At 41.0% G+C, this 23,398-nt stretch overlaps 3 protein-coding genes and 1 long non-coding RNA gene across 5 annotated transcripts; 2 read left to right on the plus strand and 2 right to left on the minus strand.

Moving 5' to 3' along the window:
• Nucleotides 1–5,213: 5,213 nt before the first annotated feature.
• Nucleotides 5,214–6,432, minus strand: LOC129814573 (uncharacterized). Its single transcript, XR_008753320.1, has 3 exons — nt 6,302–6,432; nt 5,618–5,657; nt 5,214–5,431 (listed from the first exon to the last, which is right to left on the minus strand). It is a non-coding gene; the product is annotated as an uncharacterized LOC129814573 (long non-coding RNA).
• An 808-nt stretch (nt 6,433–7,240) lies between these two features.
• On the plus strand, nt 7,241–11,070 carry sdr39u1 (short chain dehydrogenase/reductase family 39U, member 1). The gene is made up of 6 exons (XM_055866404.1): nt 7,241–7,627; nt 8,367–8,473; nt 8,786–8,868; nt 9,849–9,970; nt 10,090–10,242; nt 10,391–11,070. The coding sequence occupies exons 1-6, from the start codon at nt 7,612–7,614 to the stop codon at nt 10,819–10,821; spliced, it is 912 nt and encodes a 303-aa protein (XP_055722379.1). The 5' UTR covers nt 7,241–7,611; the 3' UTR covers nt 10,822–11,070.
• Nucleotides 11,071–11,225: 155 nt separating this feature from the next.
• mettl17 (methyltransferase like 17) lies at nt 11,226–14,478 on the minus strand. 2 transcript variants are annotated; one of them, XM_055866403.1, is made up of 14 exons: nt 14,310–14,478; nt 13,967–14,108; nt 13,653–13,802; nt 13,407–13,488; nt 13,216–13,297; nt 13,029–13,102; nt 12,852–12,946; nt 12,692–12,762; nt 12,497–12,604; nt 12,328–12,396; nt 12,178–12,228; nt 11,992–12,084; nt 11,665–11,855; nt 11,226–11,577 (listed from the first exon to the last, which is right to left on the minus strand). In XM_055866403.1, exons 1-14 carry the CDS (start codon nt 14,376–14,378, stop codon nt 11,490–11,492), a joined length of 1,365 nt encoding a protein of 454 aa, XP_055722378.1. In that variant the 5' UTR covers nt 14,379–14,478; the 3' UTR covers nt 11,226–11,489. The 2 variants fall into 2 exon arrangements, with proteins under 2 accessions (XP_055722378.1, XP_055722376.1); XM_055866401.1 differs by having other exon boundaries at nt 13,407–13,494; nt 14,310–14,477.
• Nucleotides 14,479–14,542: 64 nt separating this feature from the next.
• On the plus strand, nt 14,543–23,398 carry parp2 (poly (ADP-ribose) polymerase 2). The gene is made up of 17 exons (XM_055866400.1): nt 14,543–14,771; nt 15,086–15,295; nt 15,375–15,542; nt 18,577–18,641; nt 19,295–19,345; nt 19,429–19,525; nt 19,609–19,684; nt 19,831–19,933; nt 20,270–20,423; nt 20,511–20,649; nt 20,741–20,804; nt 20,957–21,091; nt 21,244–21,371; nt 21,511–21,610; nt 21,722–21,820; nt 22,139–22,263; nt 22,475–23,398. Exons 1-17 carry the CDS (start codon nt 14,690–14,692, stop codon nt 22,632–22,634), a joined length of 1,956 nt encoding a protein of 651 aa, XP_055722375.1. The 5' UTR covers nt 14,543–14,689; the 3' UTR covers nt 22,635–23,398.

Raw genomic sequence — 23,398 nt, forward strand, 5'->3', positions numbered from 1 at the left:
CACCTGAAACCCCACCTCTTCAAGGAATACCTAGGATAGGATAAAGCAATCCTTCTGCCCCCCCCCTTAAAAGATTTAGATGCACTATTGTAAAGTGGCTGTTCCACTGGATGTCATAAGGTGAATGCACCAATTTGTAAGTCGCTCTGGATAAGAGCGTCTGCTAAATGACTTAAATGTAAATGTAATGTACCGTCAGGCGTGTGGAAATTGCTCTAAAGGATGAACCAGACTTGTGGAGGCCACAATTTTTTTCTGAGGTCTTGGCGGATTTCTTTTGATTTTCCCATGATGTCAAGCAAAGAGGCACAGAGTTTGAAGGTAGGTGTTGGAATACATCCACAGGTACACCTCCAATTGACTCAAATGATGTCAATTAGCCTATTAGAAGCTTCTAAAGCCATGACATAATTTTCTGGAATTTTCCAAGCTGTTTAAAGGCACAGTCAACTTAGTGTATGTAAGCGTCTGACCCACTGGAATTGTGATACAGTGAATTATAAGTGAAATAATCTTTTTGTAAACAATTGTTGGAAAAATGACTTGTGTCATGCACAAAGTAGATGTCCTAACCGACTTGCCAAAACCATAGTTTGTTAACAAGAGATTTGTGGAGTGGTTGAAAAACAAGTTTTAATGACTCCAACCTAAGTGTATGTAAACTTCCGACTTCAACTGTATGTAATATCGATATTTCAGCTTTAACTTTGATATTTTGTCTACCTGAGAGATGATCCTGAAGTTGATATTTGACAGGAAGCTGAACTTCCCTTTATCTTTCCAGACAGCCTTAGCCTGAGGAAGACAGGTATTACTCTGTTTCTCAACCTCAGACTCAGTGGGGAGAACAGTTGAGATGTCCACCTTTCTGTCATGGATGCTGGCCCCATCTTCAGATGTTCCTTAGTGCCCAATGTACTCTTTCTGCATTACTGAATCAGAAAACTGAGAGAAGTTGTCCATGACTTGATGGACCATAACCTTTGTAAACAGATTCACAGCATTGTCGTTTATCTATGAAGAGCTGTCAGAGACTGCATATCTTCCAGAAGAAATGTAGTTATGAAAGTTAAATCAGTAAGGCTGGTCTGAATGGATCATCACTTTTAATTAATCTAGTAAACTCATAATTCACATCGCTTCCTATCTCACTCATCAGCATTATAGGCATTTACACTGAACAAAAATATAAACTCAACATACAAACATTTCTAAGATTTTACTGAGTTACAGTTCATATTTGTAAATCAGTCAATTTAAATAAATAAATTAGGCCCTAATCTATGGATTTGATGATTTATTCAGAATTTCACTGTTCCCACTGTAGACATTCTAATAAAAGCAATCAGCATTCAATCAAGTTGTCTCCTCGATATTTCTCCTATTATTCTTAATTAACTGACTTGCCTAGTTAAATAAAGGTTAAATAAATAAAGTAAACAAATTATCCAGCCAGTTCAGCATCACCACCGGCACCTCTACTAGCTAGTATTTTTTTGAGCAAGAAGTTGACTCTCAAGAGTTAAATGGACTTGACATGGGTAGAGTCATTGTGGGAGTTAATTCTGACTTGTGTAAGCCCCGCGCTATACTCAAGTATGTGGGCATATTGCAGTGACGTCTAAAATGCTTAGAATTAATTAGCACCTTGCAGAGTGCTGTCCGTTTCACCTCCATAGATAGTAGGCTACTTGGCTGCTACGTTATGCTTGACACTTTTTTCTCAATGTGTTACTGTACCTCAGAGACCACCCCGATACCCCCCCGTTTTTATTTTTAATAAACCTGTTTTCACTGTGTCATTATGGAGTATTGCATGTAGATTGATGAGGAACATTTATTTAATCAATTTTAGAATAAGATAACAAAATGTGGAAAAGGTCAATGGGTCTGAATACTATCCTGAATGCACTGTATTCGTTAAGGACTGGGGAGTTTTTCAGAATAAAAAAGAAGCAGAATGGAGAGGCACAGGCAGAATCTTTGAGGAAAACCTGGTTCAGTCTACTTTCCACCAGACATCGGGAGATGAATTCAACTTTCAGCAGTACAATAACCTAAAACACAAGGACAAATCTATGCTGGAGTTGCTTACCAAGACAGTGAATGTTCCTGAGTGGTCGAGTTACAATTTTGACCTGAAAATGGTTGTCTAGCAATAATTAACAATCAATTTGACAGAGCTTGAATAATTTTTCGTATGGGCAAATGTTTCACAATCCAGTTGTGGAAAGAGACTTAACCAGAAAGACAACCAGCTGCAATTGCTGCCAAAGATGATTCTAACATGTATTGATTGACTCGGGGGGCTGAATAGTGTTTCTTTTTAATTAAAAAAAATAAATGTAAAAAAATGCCTTCCACTTTCACATGAATGTATTTTGTGTATAGATCGTTGACAAAAAAATACAATGAAATCCATTTTAATCGTACTTTGTAACACAACAAAATGTGGAAAAAGTAAAAGGGTATGAATACTTTCTGAAGGCACAGTATACATAGTGGCTGTAGAATTAACACATTGCCGAGAGGAGTGGTCTGGAGAAGCACTTGATGGCTTAGTTGAGTCTTTCTGGGTACTTCTAAGAGATTTGAACACCTGGATTGTACAATATATGCACATTCTAATTTTTATAATTCTTCAAGATCTGTCAAATTGGTTGTTGATCACTGGACAGCCATTTTCAAGTCTTGCAATAGATTTTAAATCCTACTTGAGTCAAAACTGTAACTAGGCCACTCATGAACATTCAATGTCGTCTTGGTAAGCAGACTAACATCTCTGCTCTACCAGGGGTCGGGGGAGAACAGGGAGGGGGCGGTTAGGTCAGGTAGAGCACTAGAGCAGCGGCGGTGTCTGAGGACAGGGCAGCTGGTGGATGCTCTGCGTCTTCTGGACATTGTGATTGATAGATAAGACTATGAATGACTTTTAGATGGGCCGGGGTCCCTTTTATATGGCTATAGGGGGGTCTGGTGATGCCATAGCAGCGATAAATTATGCCGTAATTAGGCTATTGAGTTTAAAATTTAGAAAACTCATTTTTAGTGACAACATAGCAGCCTATAGTAACGTTGCTATTCCGAACACAAAAATAAACAATACTAAACACAGCGGAATAGCCTGTAAAGTGGCCTACCAGATGTAAGAGGACTTACGTGCTTCTTTTGAGCCTAAAATGAAGAAAATCGGCACAGAATTGTAGAAGTAGAATATCAGAACATTTAGCTTATTATAATATAGATAGGCTATAAGTTTGACATAACATAGGATAATGTCAAGAGCCAAACATTGAAGGTAAATCTATAATACCGTAAACATCAGCCGAGGGTCCACTCCTACAATTGTGCAATTTTTTTCTTAATTTTAGGATCAAAAGAATTGTGCCACCGGCCATTTAGATATTCTGCGGTGTTTAACATTTTTGTTAATTCTCCCATTTGTGCTTGGAATTACTATGGGAAATTCAGAAGTCATAATGCAAATGTAAACATTTGTCGAACAATTTTGAATCTGTAGATTACTATATGAACTATTATTCCTTTTAAACTTTTACGTCGTTAAAAAGAATAGTGCCATCTGGCGGCCAATCGGGCTAGTGCCACCAGTGGATTCAAAATGAGCACGCTAACATTTATTTAGCCCACATGGCTCCCATTGCATTTGCAAACAACTTAAATATAGGGTGACAATGAGCAAAATAACCATAGATGGGAAGTTAATGGTTCATTAAAAGGTATAAATAAATTGCAGTCCTCAGATTGAAATAGCATTGAATCAAATGATTCATCGACCATTGGACGGGGTGCCGCAATTAAAAAATACCACGGGTACAACGCAAAAATGTTGGTAACGGTTTTTGAAAGCAATAAGTAACCTCAGGGGTTTGTGGTATATGACTAATATATCACAGCTCCAGGTCATTTCCACATAATACATTGGGGGCGATGAAACGGACGGAGCACGCTCATTTTCAAAGGAGTGAAGTGAAGTGGAGACTTGTGCAACTCGAGAATAGAGGGCGGGACCAAAGTTGGGGACGCTTAAGTCTATGCAAATATTCCGTGACTTCGCAGCCCTATTGACCAACAGAAAGCGTTATAGCTTCCAGACCCTATTAGGTAGGCTACTGATACCTAGCCTACTAGCTAGTGTAGCACATAGGGATGTGAGAAACGTACTGCCCGATCTGTCCCAACTTGCACTACCCAATATTTTTCGCGTGGCGCCAACTGGTAATAGACGCTTCAGGTCGGTCACGTGTGCTAGCAATGCAGAGGTCACGCCGAATTGGAAGCGGTACTCCCTAAACAAGCAGCGTGGCGTCCTCTACACTAGCACCCACGAAGACGGAACTACCGTGGTTATTTAATCTTGTGGAAATTGGGGGCCGTTCGAACATTCTATAGAAGAAGCACTCGCCTTGCCACGCCCTCGTGGGGTTGCTAGAAACTTACAGCTAGTCAGCCAATCCAGTAATTGTTGGTCACTAACGTCATGGCGCGTTTGATTTGAAATCAATTTAAATTGTTCAAACATTAACACATCGATCACAGCTAGGTCGCGCAAATGGTACGTACCACGCAGCAACTGGAAGTGCGCGAAAGCTCCAAATTCACCATCGGCTACCATTTATGTCAAGCCTTCAACGCATACATTGGACTATCGAACGAATGCACCACACCGTACGCACTGCAAATCAAACGCAGCGTTTTCGTAAGTTACATTCTGGTGTACCAAAATGCAATGGTGCGGTTGGTGTGTTCGAAGCGTAAGGCCAACACACCTGAAGTCAAATCATCCAATTACATAGCATAGATTACAAGATTTTAGAGAATCTAAAGCAAGCATACTTCTAACGCAGTCACATTTGCGCCTGAGTGACACAGCAGTCGAACGCAATGCATCGCTGGAGTCACCACCACTAATTTTAATGTTCTTAACTGACTTGCTTAGTTAAATTAATTCATTGGACAACGTAGTTAATTTCTCCACCACTTGTCCATGTCTGCTAGACGAAAGTAAAGTTGAGCGACTTTAGAAAGGCATTGTTACATCTGATTCAGAGGGATTGGGTTGAAGGCAGAAGACATCAGTTGAACGCATCGTTGCATAACTGACCACATATACCTAGCCTTTGTCTTTACAGATGACAGCTGGATGTAACACTTACAACTGCCAATGACATTCCACAAATTATAAACAACAAGAGTTATCATTCACTGCATTTATTGAACTTTCAACCAAGTCACATTTTGTACACATTTGAACCAGTTCGACAGTACCTCAGACAAAACGCATCTGGTTAGCGACTGTAGCGCACATAGTCAATAGATATACATACATTTGACCTCAAACTAGATTACAGATCTGGAGAGCCAGGGGTTGAATGGACGCGCTGATCATTCCTACAATGGCAGTTCACATTACCTAGAGGTGGACAGATGGGAACGTTAGTACAACACAGAATAAAGAGATTCTTCAACTACCCCTTAATTTACTCAGCGCATGTGTATAATCACTAGGATTCAGGTGAAACACGGATCATGCAACAAACTCATCATAGTAAGGTTACTGAAAGGCTATAGTTTCATGAGCAGAAAATCTGATAGTTACCCGATTTTCCAGCACAGCAAGGATTTTGAGCCTGGATTCTCTAGAAGTGACAAACACGAGTCAGTTACCTATAGTCACATTGTTAGAAGCTTTAAACGTAGACATTATCAACCCAGTCAGTGCAGTGAAATTATAATCACGAGGTTCAGCTGAAACACGGACTCACATGCAAATCATCATTTTGGGTTTGACGATAACGTTACAACATTGGCAAGTGGTCACAGGTAAGTAAGGTTAGCGATGTAATAGTAATGGCCCAGGTAGCAAGCCAAATGTCTAGTCCTCGGAGCCAAATTCCCTCAAAGAATAACGACGGTGCCTCAGACAAAACACATCTGGCTAGCGGCTGTACAGTACATGCCCAACACCTACTTACTGTCTATTTGAGGGCCTAAGGCCCTCGAATTCGTGGTTAAAAATAACTTAGGCCCAATCCACACACTTAAAAAGTTTAAGAAAATAGTTATGAGATGTTTACCGTAGCCAAGGCCTTTGAATGGTCGGTTTATTGAACCAACTTGAATTAAATTAAAATGTATCAAGATATTTTAGGCTAGCCTAAAGCTAGCCTAGCAAGCAAGCCACCAAAACGACTTAACAGCCAACTGCTAGCAAATAACCCAAAACTGAGTTAGATTCAAATATTATCTAATAAAAATAGTTATAAAAAAATAACTAACTTACTCTCAAAATGTATCAATTGGTAGCTTATGGCGAAATCTTCCACATGTGCAGATTTTCACTTGCCTTGTCTTGTCTTGTCTTAAACAACATTCCTCCAACCGCAGTTAGTGAGAAAGACTGATTGAGGGGACTGGGGGCGTATTTATCTGTTTTACCAAACCACGTGTTGTTGTGAGAAACACGCATGTTGCTTCCGGGTGTGGTATCTCCCCCTAAGACACGTCTTTGTTTTAGTTCCGCGTGGAACGAATCAACGCTGTACACTTTAAGCCGCGAAAGATCAATCCCGAGTTTGACTAGATGTAATATAGAAATTGTCACGGTTCGCTATAATTTCCCCCTTCAATCTGGATATCTGAGAATACAACAAGTCACACTTTCTCAGAGGAAATAATTGACCCGTGTGCAGTGCTTGACTTGGGCAGGAACTCACCGGATGCTTGAGCTCATGTGCCTCTTTAAGAGCATTAGCTCAAAAATATAATGGAGCTCCTGAACCTTAATGTAAACAATACCGGCACCAAAATGAGTACCGGCACCTAGTTCAGTCCAAATCAATAATTTGGGATCAAACTATTATGTTATAATAAAAAACAAAATGTTGTTATCATAACAAAAATTTGTTCCATTAATCTGATATTGATTTATAAAGGCCAATTGACTCACAAACCAATAACTGGCTGATAACTGATCTGGTATATCCATATTTTCTAAACATACATTTTAAAATACCAGATCAGATATCAGCCAGTTATTGGTATGTGAGTCAATTGGCCTTTATAAATCAATATCAGATTAATGGAACAAATGTTTGTTTTGATAACTATTGCCATTTAGTATAAAGTGTTGCTGGAAACACATTGCGTTTTTTTTAAATCTCCGTTTGTAAGCGTAATACAAGATAGTGATTGTATAATTGGATTGAAAGGACAGCAAGTTATTTTCCTTACCTCACAAAAATGGAGGAAGGCTCTGTCCAGTTTGGCATGTGACATATCTACTGGACACCGTTGAACAAATTCTTCTGTGTATACTTTTTTAAAAAATATTTTAACTTTCTTTAACTAGGCAAGTCAGTTAAGAACAAATTCATATTTTCAATGACGGCATAGGGGTTAACTGCCTTGTTTAGGGGCAGAACGACAGATTTTAACCTTGGCTGCTCGGGAATTCGATCTTGAAATCTTTCTGTTAACGTTACTAGTCCAACGCTAGGCTACCCGCCGCCCCGTGCCAATTTGAGTTAGTGTACTGTGCACAATCAACACAGGAAAGCAGAATTCCAACCTTGGAACTGGAAATTGTGTGTTATGAGAGTGCTAATAGGTATGTATAAATCAGACATTTTTATTTTATTTAACTAGGCAAGTCAGTTACAATGATTTGCCTCAATAGCGCAACGTTACTTGGCTACTTGTAACTGAGTGTTTGCTACATTGAAAGTATACTATTAGCTAGTTATAGAAATCGTTATCAAACATGCATTCTGTGGTTCCAGTTTCATGTCATGTGTGCGGTAACTTTAGAGGAACCACGTCAGTTTTACTAAAGACATTTCGTTCACATTTAAAAACCCTTGTAAATGTAGCCAGCTACCTTGTTTTGTAACTGAGCGATGTGCGCATGCGCGTCAATATGACGTTTCTTTTAACACTTATCTGTATTGTTTGGTGAGCTAAGATTCTTATGCCTCTTATGCTGGTTGTTTATACAGGTTCAGAGTTTTATTCATATTCTCATCCAAATTTCTAGCATAGTCTATGTTTTGGACTATGAAAAATAAAATACCAATTAGTAACAGCAGTTTCCCTAATCTAATCTTGTGGTTGTCAAACCTGTTCCATGTATTTGATCTATTCCAGAGTTAGCATACCTGATTGAACTTGTCAACTAATTATCAAGCCCTTCACTAGGTGAATTAGGTGAGCTACTTCAGGGCTACAACAAAATTGAGTAACATCTAGGGGTCCCCAAGGAGAAGTTTGAGAACCACTGATATAATCAATCATGTGAGCTTGTATTTATCCTGGCTTGTAATATTCTCTCTGCCTTTTATTTTCATCAGGAGGAGGATCTGGGTTTGTGGGAAGAGAGCTGACTCGTTTACTCAAAAACAAAGGTCATGAAGTCACAATAATATCTCGACAGCCAGGTCTGGGAAAGATCACATGGGTATGATTATGACCTAATTTTATAGCACTGTCATGAGCAGAGCACGCACTGAAATATTTGTCATTCATTTTCCTTTAGTATTATAATACAAGTATTCCTCACTCCTACAGAGTAACCATTCTTCATATTAGCAACCATAAGGGATCTTTGTATGCACAAATGACTATAAGTCACTGGATAAAAGCATCTGCTAAATGGCATTTATTATTGAAGTTATTATCTATTGGAATCTTTAATGTTGACACCCAAACATAACACATGGTGTCACCTAATTAACAATAATTAAAAAGCTATCTCATGCCCTGTTTGCAGGGTGAATTGGAGTCTGGTGGCCTCCCACCATGTGAGGCTGCTGTCAATCTGTCTGGGGAGAATCTTATGAACCCACTGCGATGGTGAGCAATGGAGCCCTCATTAAGCCCTCATTTTAAGCCTTTTCCAAAAATGAAAGCAATTGTCTGAGGATGGTGCTGGACCATCAGATTTTATTTGTCACATGTGGCAAATGCAACGGTTGTAAACTGATGTGAAATGCTTGCTTACGAGCCATTCCCAACTATACAGAGTAAAATACATGAGGAATAGAATACACAAGCATGGAGATGTATACAGAGAGTACGAATACCAGATCAATGTGCAGGGGTAAGAGGGATTTGAGGTAGATATGTAAATAAAGGCAGGGTAAAGTGACTAGGTATCAGGATAGATAATAATAAGAGTAAGAATAAAGAACAGAGTAGCAGCTGCATATGATGAGTGTGAAAGTGTGAGTGTGTTGTGTCGGTGTGTGAGTCTGTGTATATATAGTCTTGTGAGTGTGCATAGTCATTGCAAGATAGGGTCAACGTAGAGTCCTTGTAACCATTTAATTAACTATGTAGCTGTCTTGTGGTTTGGGGGTAGAAGCTGTCTCGGAGCCTGTTGGTCCGAGAGCCGATGCTCCGGAACCATTTGCCGGACGCTAGCAGAGTGAACAGTCTTCGGGTGCCTGAAGTCTTTGGCAATTTTTTGGGCTTACCTCTGACACCACCTGATAAAGAGGTCCTGGATTTCAGGGAGCTCTGCCCCAGTGATGTACTGGGCCGTCTGCACCACCCTCTGTAGCGCTTTGCGGTCGAGGGCGGTGCATTTGCTATACAAAGTGGTGATGTAGCGAGTCAATATGCTCTCTGGTGCAGCTGTAGAATTTGAGGATCTGAGATAAAAAGAAAAGGGGACAGTTTGATAAACGCTTTAAATACAGGTTAATATCCATCATGGACTGGAGTCTTTCCATACCACTCTTTGCCTCCCTCTCTCTCTCTCTTTTCTTTTTATGTTTGTCCCTCTCAACCCCACCCCCCTCATTGGTTCTCCCTCCTCCATGTTGGTACAGGTGGAATGAGGGTTATAGGAAGGATCTGTTCTCCAGTCGGATTGACACAACCACAATTCTGGCTCAAGCCATTGCTGGGTCCCCCAGTCCCCCTCATGCTTGGGTCCTAGTCACAGGTGTAGGTAAGTATCCTAGGTTCCTTGCATAAAGTTTCAATGACACTTAAAGCATCCTTAGATAATCACAAACATTACAATATTTTTACCATAGTTGTTGGTTTATTTTTGTCTCTTCCCCACAGCATGTTATAAACCCAGTCTAACAGCTCAGTACACAGAAGACAGTGAGTGGACGCCATTTGACCTCCTGTCAAGACTGGTGAAGGAATGGGAGTGGGCGGGGCGTCTTCCTGAAAACATTGCACAGAATACCAGACAAGTAGTAATCAGACCAGGTGAGTACTATACATTTACTATCAGAGTGTGTGTATGTGCGTTAGATACAACTGGACAATGTTAATATGAATACGGTCCTTTGAATGAGATGGCAGTCTTTTGTGATTTCACCACTGATACCCCTGCTCTACTGCCTTCCTCCAACAGGGGTAGTACTGGGTCGTGATGGTGGTGCCATGAAGCAGATGATGACTCCTTTCTGGCTAGGCCTTGGAGGCACTTTGGGGTCTGGCAGACAACCATTCCCCTGGATCCATGTCTCTGACCTGGCTGGAATCATCGCTCATGCCCTGGAGCCCTCTCCCGACACCCCCTCCTCTGCTGTCCCTCAAGTGTTTAACGGTGTTGCCCCAGCACTGAACACCAATTACGAGTTCACCAAAGAGCTGGGCCGGGTTCTGAGGAGACCCACTGTCTTCCCTGTGCCTGGATTTGTCATTGATGCCCTAATGGGTTCAGAGAGAGCCATAGTGCTAACCCAGGGTCAGAAAGTAGAACCCAAGAGGACTCTGGAGTCAGGCTTTCAGTACCAGTACCCAGACCTGAGCTCTGCCCTGAAGGAGATTGTTGAGAGCTAGATGTGAAACAGGAGATGTCAAGAGACTGAAGAGATTAGATTTTGTAACGTGAGAGAACTTCACTGATGTGAGCTTTTTTCCTGAATAAATATGATGGACCCTGTCTTTCAAAAAAGTGTCCAGTGTCCACTGCAAGACAGGAATATGTACATATATAAAATCTTCTACACGTTAGCCAATAATGCATTCTCAGCCTAGAGGTTTCTGTGACCTCAGAATGTAATGAGTAACATGATTTGAGCACTTGAACTTCACTGTTTCTTAATTTTTATTTACAATGTAAATATGTTATTCCCCATTACAGGAAACAACATGCAATTTATAGATCGTGGTGAGCGGAGGGTGGGTTTCTGACCAAAGTATGATGAATGTGTTTGGCACTTATTCACTTAGTAAACACAGGATTTAACAAATCATACACTTTTATTGCCGTGTCCTTAACAGTCATATATTGAACAATGTTCACATTAACAATCTCCACCACAGACCCTTTTAGAAGGAGAGTTGTGCTTAAATCAAATGTTGGTGTTTCATGTCAGTTATCCTCAGCCTGATGATGTCAACCTGTTTTTGATCAGTCTATGAAGGGAACAGTTGATTTCACAGCACCAGGAAGGATGACCTTGGAGGGTGTTTCTATCTCGTTCATTCATAATGGCACTGACTGGTCAGTCTAAATTACTTGAATCATCCTCTGGCTGAATGATTGGCAGTTGATCTCCCCAATCACTACTCCGGGCACAGCGATACACGTCTCTGCGTGGAAAAGATACAATCAGTCATGTATGCAGTTTAACTTGGACAGTGGAAGTGTAATGATGCTAGTTGGAGGATTCAACATACCTGCCATGTCGATGGGCTGTCACCACAACCCGTTTAATCTCTCCACTAGAGCAGCAGACCTGACAGTGAACATGTCTCGGCCTGCGCAGCACTGGTGCTGTGAGCCTGGCCCAGTCCAGCCCCTCTCCACCTGCCCAGTCTGTTCTTGACAGAACCAGGTAGCTGAACCTCTCGGTCAGTCGGTCTGGAGCCTGTGAAAGAAATAACAGGACTAAGAATAGGACAGGCCAGATTATCTTGCATTCATTGTTGACACCATTGTTGACACATGGCCAAGTAAGCCAACAACCAGAAAATACAGTCAGATCCTTCAAAATGATCTCTTACCCCAGGTAAAGGGAGTGGGCTGTAGGCTTGAGAGAAGTTGCAGGGTACTAAGGGCAGTTGGAACAGCTTGGGACAAGGTGATTCATGAGGACACTCAAAACAAAGCAGACAAAAAAACACATGGGTGAAATATACTGGCGAATGAGACATAATGTATTATAAGGTGGTTCATATATAATAACATACTGGGGCAAACACAGATGGTCTTCTAGGGTCATGGGCTGTTCTTTCTTGTTTCTGGGATTAGAGTAATAAAGGCATCATTATACTTTCAATGACTCATGGATTTAGATATTAAAAGCAGGTGACTATAATATATGTTTGAGAGAGTGAGACCTTAAGAAGTATGTCTCTGGCATCCATAAGTATCTGGTGGCCCTCTTTGGTCCCATTTTCTACCAGCACCTACAACAAGAGCAGAGTTCAAAGAAAAGAGGTTGGGGTGATTCAAGGTAATATTACTTATTGTCTAATGGACGGGGTGTGAGGGAACATTTTCACCAACCAGATAAGAGCTGGTCTTTCTCCACAAAGTGAGTATGGCGTCTTCCCTCTCCTTTTGACTGGCCAATTCTGACAGAGAAAAGGCCCCCACCACCAGATCAAATTGCACCTGAAAGTATAACACTGCATCATCACTAATGCCATCACATTGTTAGTCTTGCACATAACTAGACACATTGAAGGTAACTAGACTAACCTTAGGGGAGACAGGAAGGAACTGACGGAAGTATACTTGTTTGATGACAGGCTCATCTTTTTCGCTGCTGCCTGCTCAACAAAGAACAGTATAATGATTATGTAATTATCTGTCTCGCTCCCTGTACATTGACATGAATGACTGGAGGTGCATAGTGTACCTCTGAGAAGGCGATCTGCTATAGTGTTCATTGCCCCAGAATTGTCGACACACACCATCTCCTTCAACGTATCACCCCAAAATGAGTGTGATGCCCTGGGAAAAAAGGAAGGAAAATCTTAAATGTGAAGTCTCACTACACAGACAACTGAAATTATGTTATTGTTCTGATCCTCACCAGACAGCTGTTCCTAATCCTGAACCAAAGTCCAAGAGAGAATGAGGGGAGAAGGAAGGATCTCTTTTCTTTATCTGGAAAGAGTGATGAAAAAAAAGAGAGGGTCATGCAATGGTCCCACTGTTGGCAAGAGGGGATCAGACTGTATATAAAGCATGTTAATATGTGGTACGACTGATTACTTTACCTCATTTAGAACTCTTTTCACTGCAGCGTAGCCACCTGCCAGCTTAGCAACCATGTACACCACACCCAACTCTTCATCGTACCTAGGACAGAGAGACAGAAGAGCAGAGTGAGACAGAAAGATTAAGTTACATGCTACTTTAAGCTTACCATGCAGAGATGTTCATAGCTGAGGAAAACACACATAGCTACCTCATAGGGGACCAGTGGTATGTTGTCTTCCTGAGATCGGACAGCACTTTCTTTGTGATTTGGGTCTCCAGCAGTTGAAGATCTACATCTTAAATAAAAACAGACGTTAATTTCACACTACCACATGTTCTCCATCTTTCCTGGAAGTCGTTCAACCAGTTCACCTTTCTCTCACTCCCAACATTCCATATCGCCAATCTCTGCCCCTCTCTTTCTTTTAACACCCATTTGTATTAAGTCTGTCACCTCCACCCTTCTCTTTTGTCTTCTCCCACAGATTCTTCTCCAGGGCCATGGCTCTTTCCCTCAGTGTTACATCCTCGGGTGCTCTTTTCCTGCTCCACAGGAAGTTGGTGAGACTGCGTGCTTTGTCAACCAACCCACTCACTTCTGTGCCTGCAAGTTGGGAGGATAAAAGACTAGAATAACACTGTCACTAAATGGTAATAGAATAACACTGCCACTAAATGGTAACACTGTCTCGTGATATTGTATTACTCAAAATAAATACCATGGCAAGAAGTAACACTATTGAGATATGGATGTCAAATCTCCTCTACCATGAATGATAGCTTGTGCTGCTTTCTGGAGTTCATCTGGCAGGCGCAGTGTCTTCAGATTTGTCACCCCTGGGTGTTTCCTGTGGGGAGCACCTTTTAGGAAGTCTGCATGGGATTGGGGATGCACTTCTGCACTTAGTGCCTGTGGGTAAAGACAAGTTATTCGAGACATAACTGTCATTAACATCCTCAATATTATTATTCCCAACATCTATGAATAAGGATGGTCAGTCTTCAATTGGACTTTAAAGTAACAAAAAATTAAGGATGGAACATAGTAGAAAAGGGCACATTTGAGAGAATGGATCAATGACAGGGCGAGAAGAGCAAAAACAAGACATACTCTGTACATTATCCTCACAGCATCCTCCCTTTGATAAAGGACACGCGCACCATAAGCTCGAAAAGCCATATCTTCGTTTTAACAATCCCAAATGTCTACATGGAATAGTAACTATACTAAATAGCTAGCTATTTGCTACCTAGCTGACACAACATGCGAAGCGATCACGTGTACGTTAACCAAATACTTCCGCCTAGGAAAACGCTAAGGCGGAACCGTTGTTGCCGAGCTAATCCACAGCGTATCTCAACAGAGGCGCTAGCTGGTTGGGTGATTTCCCGCGTTGATCACTTTCTAGTCTGCATCTGTCTAAATTCTTTAAGTGTTCTTCGATACAAAAAAACGTTCTTATTTGGCAAGTGACATAAACATTGTAAAACATGAGACGCACAAGAAGCTCCAGGAACACATCTCAAGGTGTAACGTTAGCATCAGAAAATGGAGTGTCTCCGTCCAAGACAGGTTAGTGCTTGCTAGCAGGCTAACGTTAGCTTTGTTGTTAGCTGGCTAGCTAGCTACGCTTCGGTTTCGTGTAATTTTGCTTACTTAACGTTAATTAGCCACTAACAAAGTACTGACAGGAGCTGATAACTATTCTGATTTTATAAAAACTTGTTGAAAAGTTTGCTTGACTCAAAGTCTGTTGTGACATTGATTGTCTATGAAGCTTTATAGCTCTCTGTTTGACTGAAACATAGCTATGCAAAAACGTGTATGTCTAGTCTACAGCATCTGTTGCGTTGTTGTATTAATCTCTGTGACTGTTCTTTCCTCAGTGTGGCAGTGGAAGGGGGATGAGGGTCAGTGGGAGCCATACCCACCATCAGCATGTGCCCAGCTAGACTCAGCCCTAAGCTCTGGAGACGCCACGGTCTCACTGACGTTTGGCTCTGGGGCAGCATATGACGTAGACTTGAAGAAGATGGTCCAGGTCAACACAGTAACCAAGTACAAAAGGAAAATACGCTCGCACACACTGAAACCAGGTCAGTTGGCAATGTGGATATAACATGTGTCTATGTATATGTGTTAGCTACAACAAACCAACACATGCTCTCCCTGTAGAGAGTTTAAATGGAGGAGATGCAGTGGATTTAACCCAACAAGATGCGAGTCCAGTCCAGATTAAAGTGGAGGAAATGGAGGAGCAGCCAATCGCCAAGAAGAAGCGGGGTGAGGGAAGGAGCCAGAAGAAAAGTAAAGTGATGCACGTGGAAGAAATGGAGAGCAAAGGTTCCAGCATTTCCTTCCATTTTTATAATTTAAATGTGTTGTCTAAAGTGCTTTCAATGCTATAAATACCCATGATTTTAGGACATGGAATCTATTTTTGTTCATGTGTGATACAGTAATGTAAGGGGTTGTGTCAATTACTGTATACTGATGGCTCTTTGTAATGTGTTCATGTTCTCTTAATAATTGTGGTTAATGTCAGACGTCTTTTTGATTCGTTGTGTATTAACGGTAGAGGTCGACCGATTATGATTTTTCAACACCGAAACACCAAAAAAGCCGATACCGATTAATCGGCTGATTAAAAAAAAAAAAAAAATAATAATAATAATAATATATATATATATATATATATATATATATATATATATTAGTAATAATGACAATTACCCTAATTGCTGGACTATTAAGCGCACTTGACTATAAGCCGCACCCACTGAATAAAAAAAAATAAAAATTATTTTGTACATAAATAAGCCGCAGGTGCCTACCGGTACATTGAAACAAATGAACTTTACACAGCCTTTAAACGAAACACGGCTTGTAACAAAAGTAAATAGGCTTTAACGAAACACGTCTTGTAACAAAAATAAATAGGCTTTAACGAAACAGGCTTGTAACATTTTTTTTTTTTTTTAAATAGCAGTAAACAGTAACACCAAGAAAGTCCTTGGTCACTATCTTCCTCCTGTGCACTGAAACCACTGAAGTCATCTCCTTTGGTGTCGGAGTTGAATAGCCTCAGAATTGCTTCATCCGATGTTGGATCGTTTTCATTGTGCTCTCCTCACTTTCATCCGGAGGCAAATTCCCCGCTGAGCTTATGCTGCCCTCTTCAATACGCAGCAGCTCCACGCTGTCAGGACCCACTGGCAGACTTGACCATAAGTCGCTCTTCGCATGCGGCCCGTTTTAGTGAAGGATTTCTCCCCACTTGTCATCCAAGCCTCATTTTCTATTTCGGGCCATCTGCTTTTCTTTCCTCTGAAAGCTTTTGTTGTCTTTTTGCACTAAGTCAGTTTCTCACGCTGCTGTTTCCAACGTCTTATCATCGACTCATTAAGGCCAAGCTCCCGTGCAGCAGCTCTATTTCCTTTTCAAACAGCCAGATCGATCGCCTTCAAATTGAAAGCTGCATCATATGCATTTCTCCGTGTCTTTGCCATGATGAGGGTGACAAAATGACTACCGTAATCAGAATGATGGAAAGTTTGAGCGCGCTCGATTTACTTCACATTATGTGACGGTGCTCAGTTTTTTGGCGGCAAGAATTTGTGAAAGCGGGAAAAATCCATAAATTAGCCGCGTCATTGTATAAAGCGCAAGGTTCATAGCGTGGGAAAAAAGTAGCAGCTTATAGTCCGGAAATTACGGTACAACAATACTGAATAAACACTTATTTTAACTTAATATAACACATCAATAAAATCAATTTGCCTCAAATAAATCATGAAACATGTTCAATTTGGTTTAAATAATGCAAAAACAAAGTGTTGGAGAAGAAAGTAAAAGTGCAATATGTGCCATGTAAGAAAGCTAACGTTTAAATTCCTTGCTCAGAACATGAGAACATATGAAAGCTGGTGGTACCTTTTAACATGAGTCTTCAATATTCCCAGGTAAGAAGTTTTAGGTTGTAGTTATATGAATTATAGGACTATTTCTCTCTATACGACTTGTATTTCATATACCTTTGACTATTGGATGGTCTTATAGGCACTTTAGTATTGCCAGTGTAACAGTATAGCTTCCATCCCTCTCCTCGCCGCTACCTGGGCTCGAACCAGGAACACATCGACAACAGCCACCCTCGAAGCAGCGTTACCCATGCTGAGCAAGGGGAACAACTACTCCAAGTCTCAGAGCGAGTGACGTTTGAAATGCTATTAGCACGCACCCCGCCAACTAGCTAGCCATTTCACATCGGTTACACCAGCCTAATCTCGGGAGTTGATAGGCTTGAAGTCATAAACAGTGCAATGCTTGAAGCATTGCGAAGAGCTGCTGGCAAAACGCACAAAAGTGCTGTTTGAAGGAATGCTTACGAGCCTGCTGGTGCCTACCATCGCTCAGTCAGACTGCTCTATCAAATCATAGACTTAATTATAACATAACACACAGAAATACGAGCCTTAGGTCATTAATATGGTCGAATCCAGAAACTATCATTTCGAAAACAAAATGTTTTTTCTTTCAGTGAAATACGGAACCGTTCCGTATTTTATCTAACGGGTGGCATCCATAAGTCTAAATATTCCTGTGACATTGCACAACCTTCAATGTTATGTCATAATTACGTAAAATTCTGGCAAATTAGTTCGCAATGAGCCAGGCGGCCCAAACTGTTGCATATACTCTGACTCTGCGTGCAATGAACGCAAGAGAAGTGACACAATTTCACCTGGTTAATATTGCCTGCTAACCTGGATTTATTTTAGCTAAATATGCAGGTTTAAAAATATATACTTCTGTGTATTGATTTTAAGAAAGGCATTGATGTTTATGGTTAGGTACACGTTGGCGCAACAACAGTCCTTTTTCGCGAATGCATCGATTATATGCAATGCAGGACACGCTAGATAAACTAGTAATATCATCAATCATGTGTAGTTATAACTAGTGATTATGATTGATTGTTTTTTATAAGATAAGTTTAATGCTAGCTAGCAACTTACCGTGGCTTCTTACTGCATTCGCGTAACAGGCGGGCTCCTCGTGAGGCAGGTGGTTAGAGCGTTGGACTAGTTAACCGTAAGGTTGCAAGATTGAATCCCTGAGCTGACAAGGTAAAAATCTGTCGTTCTGCCCCTGAACAAGGCAGTTAACCCACCGTTCCTAGGCCGTCATTGAAAATAAGAATCTGTTCTTAACTGACTTGCCTAGTTAAATAAAGGTGTGGGGAAAAAAAGGGCTAAATCGGCGTCCAAATTTACCGAATTCCGATTGTTATGAAAACTTGAAATCAGCCCTAATTAATCGGCCATTCCGATTAATCGGTCGACCTCTAATTAACGGTGCTGTTTATGTTGTGCAGAGATTGTGAAGACTGTGGTCATGAAAGGAAAGGCTCCAGTTGATTCAGAATGCAAAGCCGGCAAGGTACAGTACACAGTTGTTGTTTTTTTGACTGGCAACTGAAACGTTCTCTTATGATGCTCAACCCTCGCCGTGGTTTTGTCACCTAGACATCTGTGAGCTTTTTTAAGACCAGCTTTGGTCACAGTTCTCAATGTGGAGTTTGTTTGAAAGTGTTTTAGTCACATGCCTCTGACACAATCTACCATGTATGCAGTATGCACAAAATCTAGAAAAATTGACTAAGGTCTGGTTTCAATGATGGGACACTTTTTGCAACTTTCAATAAGGGAAAAAATATGTTCCGGGCGTGTCCTCCTCAGACAGATGACTATCCCAACAAATAACGAGGCAGACATGTCAGAATGGCGTGATTCAAAACTGGAGGGCGTTGTTTGCAGGCAAAACCATTGCAGTGTTTTAGTGAAGGTAGTTGTTGCAAACTAGCCACTTGCGAAATGCACTCATTATTAAAAATAATCTCCATTGATCTCCATCGGGCTAGCTACTCTTTTGTATTTTATTCAAGCGATAAAGTAGTGAGGTAGGCAGTGACGTAGTTCCTCTATGCCAAAACAGTCCATAATTGAAACAAGTCCCTAGTCACTGTTACCTAGGGTTGGGTATTCCAGACTATTCCCTTCTCACCAATTCTAAACCCTCTCTTTTCCTCACAGGCCCATGTCTACAGTGAAGGAAATGACGTATATGATGTAATGTTAAACCAGGTAAAAACATAACAACATAGTAACTACATAAGTGTATTTGCTAAATGATTTGTAAGGGAGATGTTTTGTTTGTTGTTTCACAGACAAATCTTCAGTTCAACAACAACAAATTTTTCCTGATCCAGCTACTTCAGGATGACAGTGTCAAGGCCTACAGCGTGTGGTTTAGATGGGGACGAGGTGGGTTCATGTCTTTGTTTTCCCAAATGTTTTGTGATATTGGGAAGTAGTGATTTCTAACACATGGTGCCATCTCTCTTTAGTTGGTAAGGTTGGACAGAGCAATCTAGTTCCCTGTGGTGGAGATCTTCTTCAAGCCAAAGATCTCTTCAAGAAAAAGTGAGTGGGCTGGGGGTGTTGTGTGTGTGTGTATATGATGGGAGTTGAGTGATATTGGGTGTTTGAATGATTGGGGAAAAAGCTACACTTTTGAACTAAGTGAATATTGCTAAGAGGATAATGTATTCATTTGTGTTTTGATGTAGGTTTCTGGATAAGACCAAGAACGAGTGGGCACACCGGGCAAACTTTGAGAAGGTTGCAGGAAAATATGACATGGTGTTTATGGACTACAGTACCAATGGAAAGGCAAGGAATAATCATCTCAGACTTTCCTCATATTGTCAGTGTTTTATCTCTCAAACAAATCAAATCAAATTTTATTGGTCACATACACATGGTTAGCAGATGTTAATGCGAATGTAGCGAAATGCTTGTGCTTCTAGTTCCGACCATGCAGTAATATCTAACAAGTAATCTAACAATTTCTCAACAACTACCTTATACACACAAGTGTGAAATCATCTACATATCCCCATTCTGCATTCATTAGTTCTCCATTCTATATCTTCTCTCCCACCCCTCTGACCTTAATGGTCCACAGGCAGGTGAATCTGTGCCTAACCAGTGTTCCTCCTTTTCCAGGAAGAGCCCCAGCCCCCGCTTGCATCACTGTCCCAGAAAAAGCCCTCCAAGCTGGATGTGAAGGTCCAGTCCCTTCTCGAACTGATCTGTGACATCAAGGCCATGGAGGAATGTGTGCTGGAGATGAAGTTTGACACCCGAAAAGCTCCTCTCGGTGAGTATGTGTAACAGTCAAAATAACGGACAAAGTAAATGTGACATTGTTTTTGTAACTTTTAATTGCGGTTGTTTTTCTCTGTAGGCAAGCTTACAACAGAGCAGATTCGTGCAGGTTACTCAGCCCTGAAGAAGATTGAGGAGTGTGTGAAGAGAAAGGGAAGCAGCCGCGAGCTACTGGAGGCATGCAACCAGTTCTACACACGCATCCCCCATGACTTTGGGTCAGTAATGAATGTTCTGTATTTCAAGCTGCTCTGTCCACTGGCATATGTCCATTCATGGTAAATAACAATTTTATTATATTTTTCCCAGGTTGCGAACTCCCCCAATAATCCGCTCAGAAGAGGAGCTGAAGGAAAAAATTGCTTTATTAGAAGTGAGCTTGACTTATTTGAGTACTGTATTTTCTGTTACCTGCCGATCCTACCATTCAATAACATTTTCTTACAAATTGAAATTGCTGGACGTTGGTTTGGTATGGAATCATGCCGTCTGCAGTCTGTTTGACAGTGTGTTGTCTATCTCCAGGCACTGAGTGACATCCAGATAGCAGTGAAGATGGTCCAGTCCAGTGCCTACGGTGATGAGCATCCTTTGGACAGACAGTACAACGCCCTCCAGTGCCAGCTACAGCCACTGTCCTCTTGTAGCCAAGAGTATCAGGTGAGCACCTGTGCTTTAGTTGAGTTTACTCAAAGTATTTTCATGTGTAGTTTAGAGGTCTGTTACAGCTGGGTTGGAACAAAAGCCTGCATAAATTGATCAGGTAGGCTGTCTCTTCCTTCCACTGCTCAATTGTTGTTCTCTCTCTGAAGGTGATTGAGAGATATCTTCAGACATCCCATGCTCCCACTCACTCGGACTTTACCATGACTGTTCTGGACATCTTCGCTGTGGACAGGGAGGGGGAGAAGAATGGCTTCCTCTCACAACTACACAACAGGTACCTCATGTTTTATTGTCTGCTTACACAGGCTGTCCGATGCCACTTTAAAAGGGCTTTTAAAATAAAGATGGTACCCGTAGTGAATGATTCTCCTTGAGGGTATGTTCTGCATTGTTATTGTGTGTGTCTCCCTCAGGACGCTGCTGTGGCATGGCTCTCGTCTGTCTAACTGGGTTGGAATCCTCAGCCAGGGCCTCAGAGTGGCCCCTCCAGAGGCTCCTGTCACTGGATACATGGTGAGTGAGATTGTGTGTGTGAGAGACTGCGAGAGAGAATATGACTGAAATGAAATGGCACATGTTCACCTGCTGCATTACAGGGCGATGACAATTGTTTCTTTCTCCTAGTTTGGGAAAGGTATTTACTTTGCTGACATGTCATCAAAAAGTGCCAACTACTGCTTTGCCAATCAACGCAACAAAACTGGACTCCTACTGCTGAGTGAGGTGTGAGATTTGTAGCTCTATTTTTTTCCTCTACACAAATGCATTGTTTCCAATTTGAGAATAACCCTTCTGGAAATGATCTAATCCATATGAAGTGTTTGTTTCCATACACCTGCTATTTTTCATTTGATTTATTAGGATCCCCATTAGCCGATGGTGACAGCTAGTCTTACTGGGATCCAACACATAACGAAAAAAACATTAGAATGTACATACATGTAATAAAAAATATATATATATGTATCCCTGTGTGATGCAATATGATGTGTGTACTCCCTTGGTAACAAGTCGTCTGTTTATTCATTGTCTTGGTAACAGGTTGCCCTGGGTGACAGTAACGAGCTGTTAGCAGCTGACTATGAGGCTGCCAAACTACCTGCAGGGAAACACAGCACCAAGGGCCTTGGACAGACAAGCCCAGACCCCAGGAACGCTGTCACATTGTGAGTTTCTCTCCCTTTCACTCACTGTAAATGTTTGGTTGGTTGGTTGGTTGGTTTACTCTAACACAGATGAGTTATAAAAAACAGACATTTCTAGTATTTTTACTTGAACCTGAATCAAGATTTCCGTCTTACATGTTGTTTATGACTCTTCCATTGTTCACTATTGTCTCCTCGCTCTCTCTCTTTCTCTGTTCTGTGGTTCTCTCAGGGATGGAGTGACAGTCCCAATGGGGCCTGGAAGGAAGACTGGGGTGGGAGCAGGTGGCGGCTACTCCCTCCTCTACAACGAGTTCATTGTCTATAACCCTGCCCAGACCCACATGAGGTATTTACTAAGAGTTCAGTTTAACTATTCCTCGCTGTGGTGATACAGGGATATACTGTAAAGACGTGTGTAGCAAAAAGAGACATTAACACATTAACTAAACTGTCGCATAATAATAATTTGGGGGGGTGCTTATATTTGTCCTGTTACACACAAGTGTGCAATGGAAATGCCTTAAGGGCACAGCAACAGATTTTTTTTTGTTATTCTTTCGATTACTGACCCAACGCTTCAACCTCGAGGCTATCTGCTGCCCTTAAGCTTAAGCGGTTGTTATGAAAAAGGAAGAGTAGACCCAGAGAAATTCAGATAAAAAAATTCACAACTCATGAAACGATCCCTAAGGGGTTTTAATGTCTGTGGTGTTGAGGCTGTATTACTCCCAATAGCTTTATTTCAAAGCCTTGCATTGTATGATGTCCATAAGAGGGCAGCAACAATTAACATGGGTTAAATTCATACATCTGTTGCATTCCAAGCATTTTTTTAAAATACAGTGGATGATGTGGTGAGTGTTTTGAAGTGATACAGCTTGTTTAGACAAGCACAGATTTTGTTGTTGTCAAATGTCACCCTGAGTGTGTCTTTCTAATGTAAAACAAAATAATAAAAACGCATGAATTGAAGGTTGTTTTATATATAAGCTATTGCTATAACTGTATCACCACATGTTAAACACAAAACTGATTTTATTGATAACAAAAACATGAAAAGTAAGTCTGTAAGAGCGAGAGAAATATCACTCATCAAATATGTATGTCCAGGGGTTTCCATGTAAAACGAAATAAAAACTGTTTTCATTGTGAA

Source organism: Salvelinus fontinalis, chromosome 17 (assembly GCF_029448725.1).
Source record: "Salvelinus fontinalis isolate EN_2023a chromosome 17, ASM2944872v1, whole genome shotgun sequence".
Taxonomy (NCBI): domain Eukaryota; kingdom Metazoa; phylum Chordata; class Actinopteri; order Salmoniformes; family Salmonidae; genus Salvelinus; species Salvelinus fontinalis.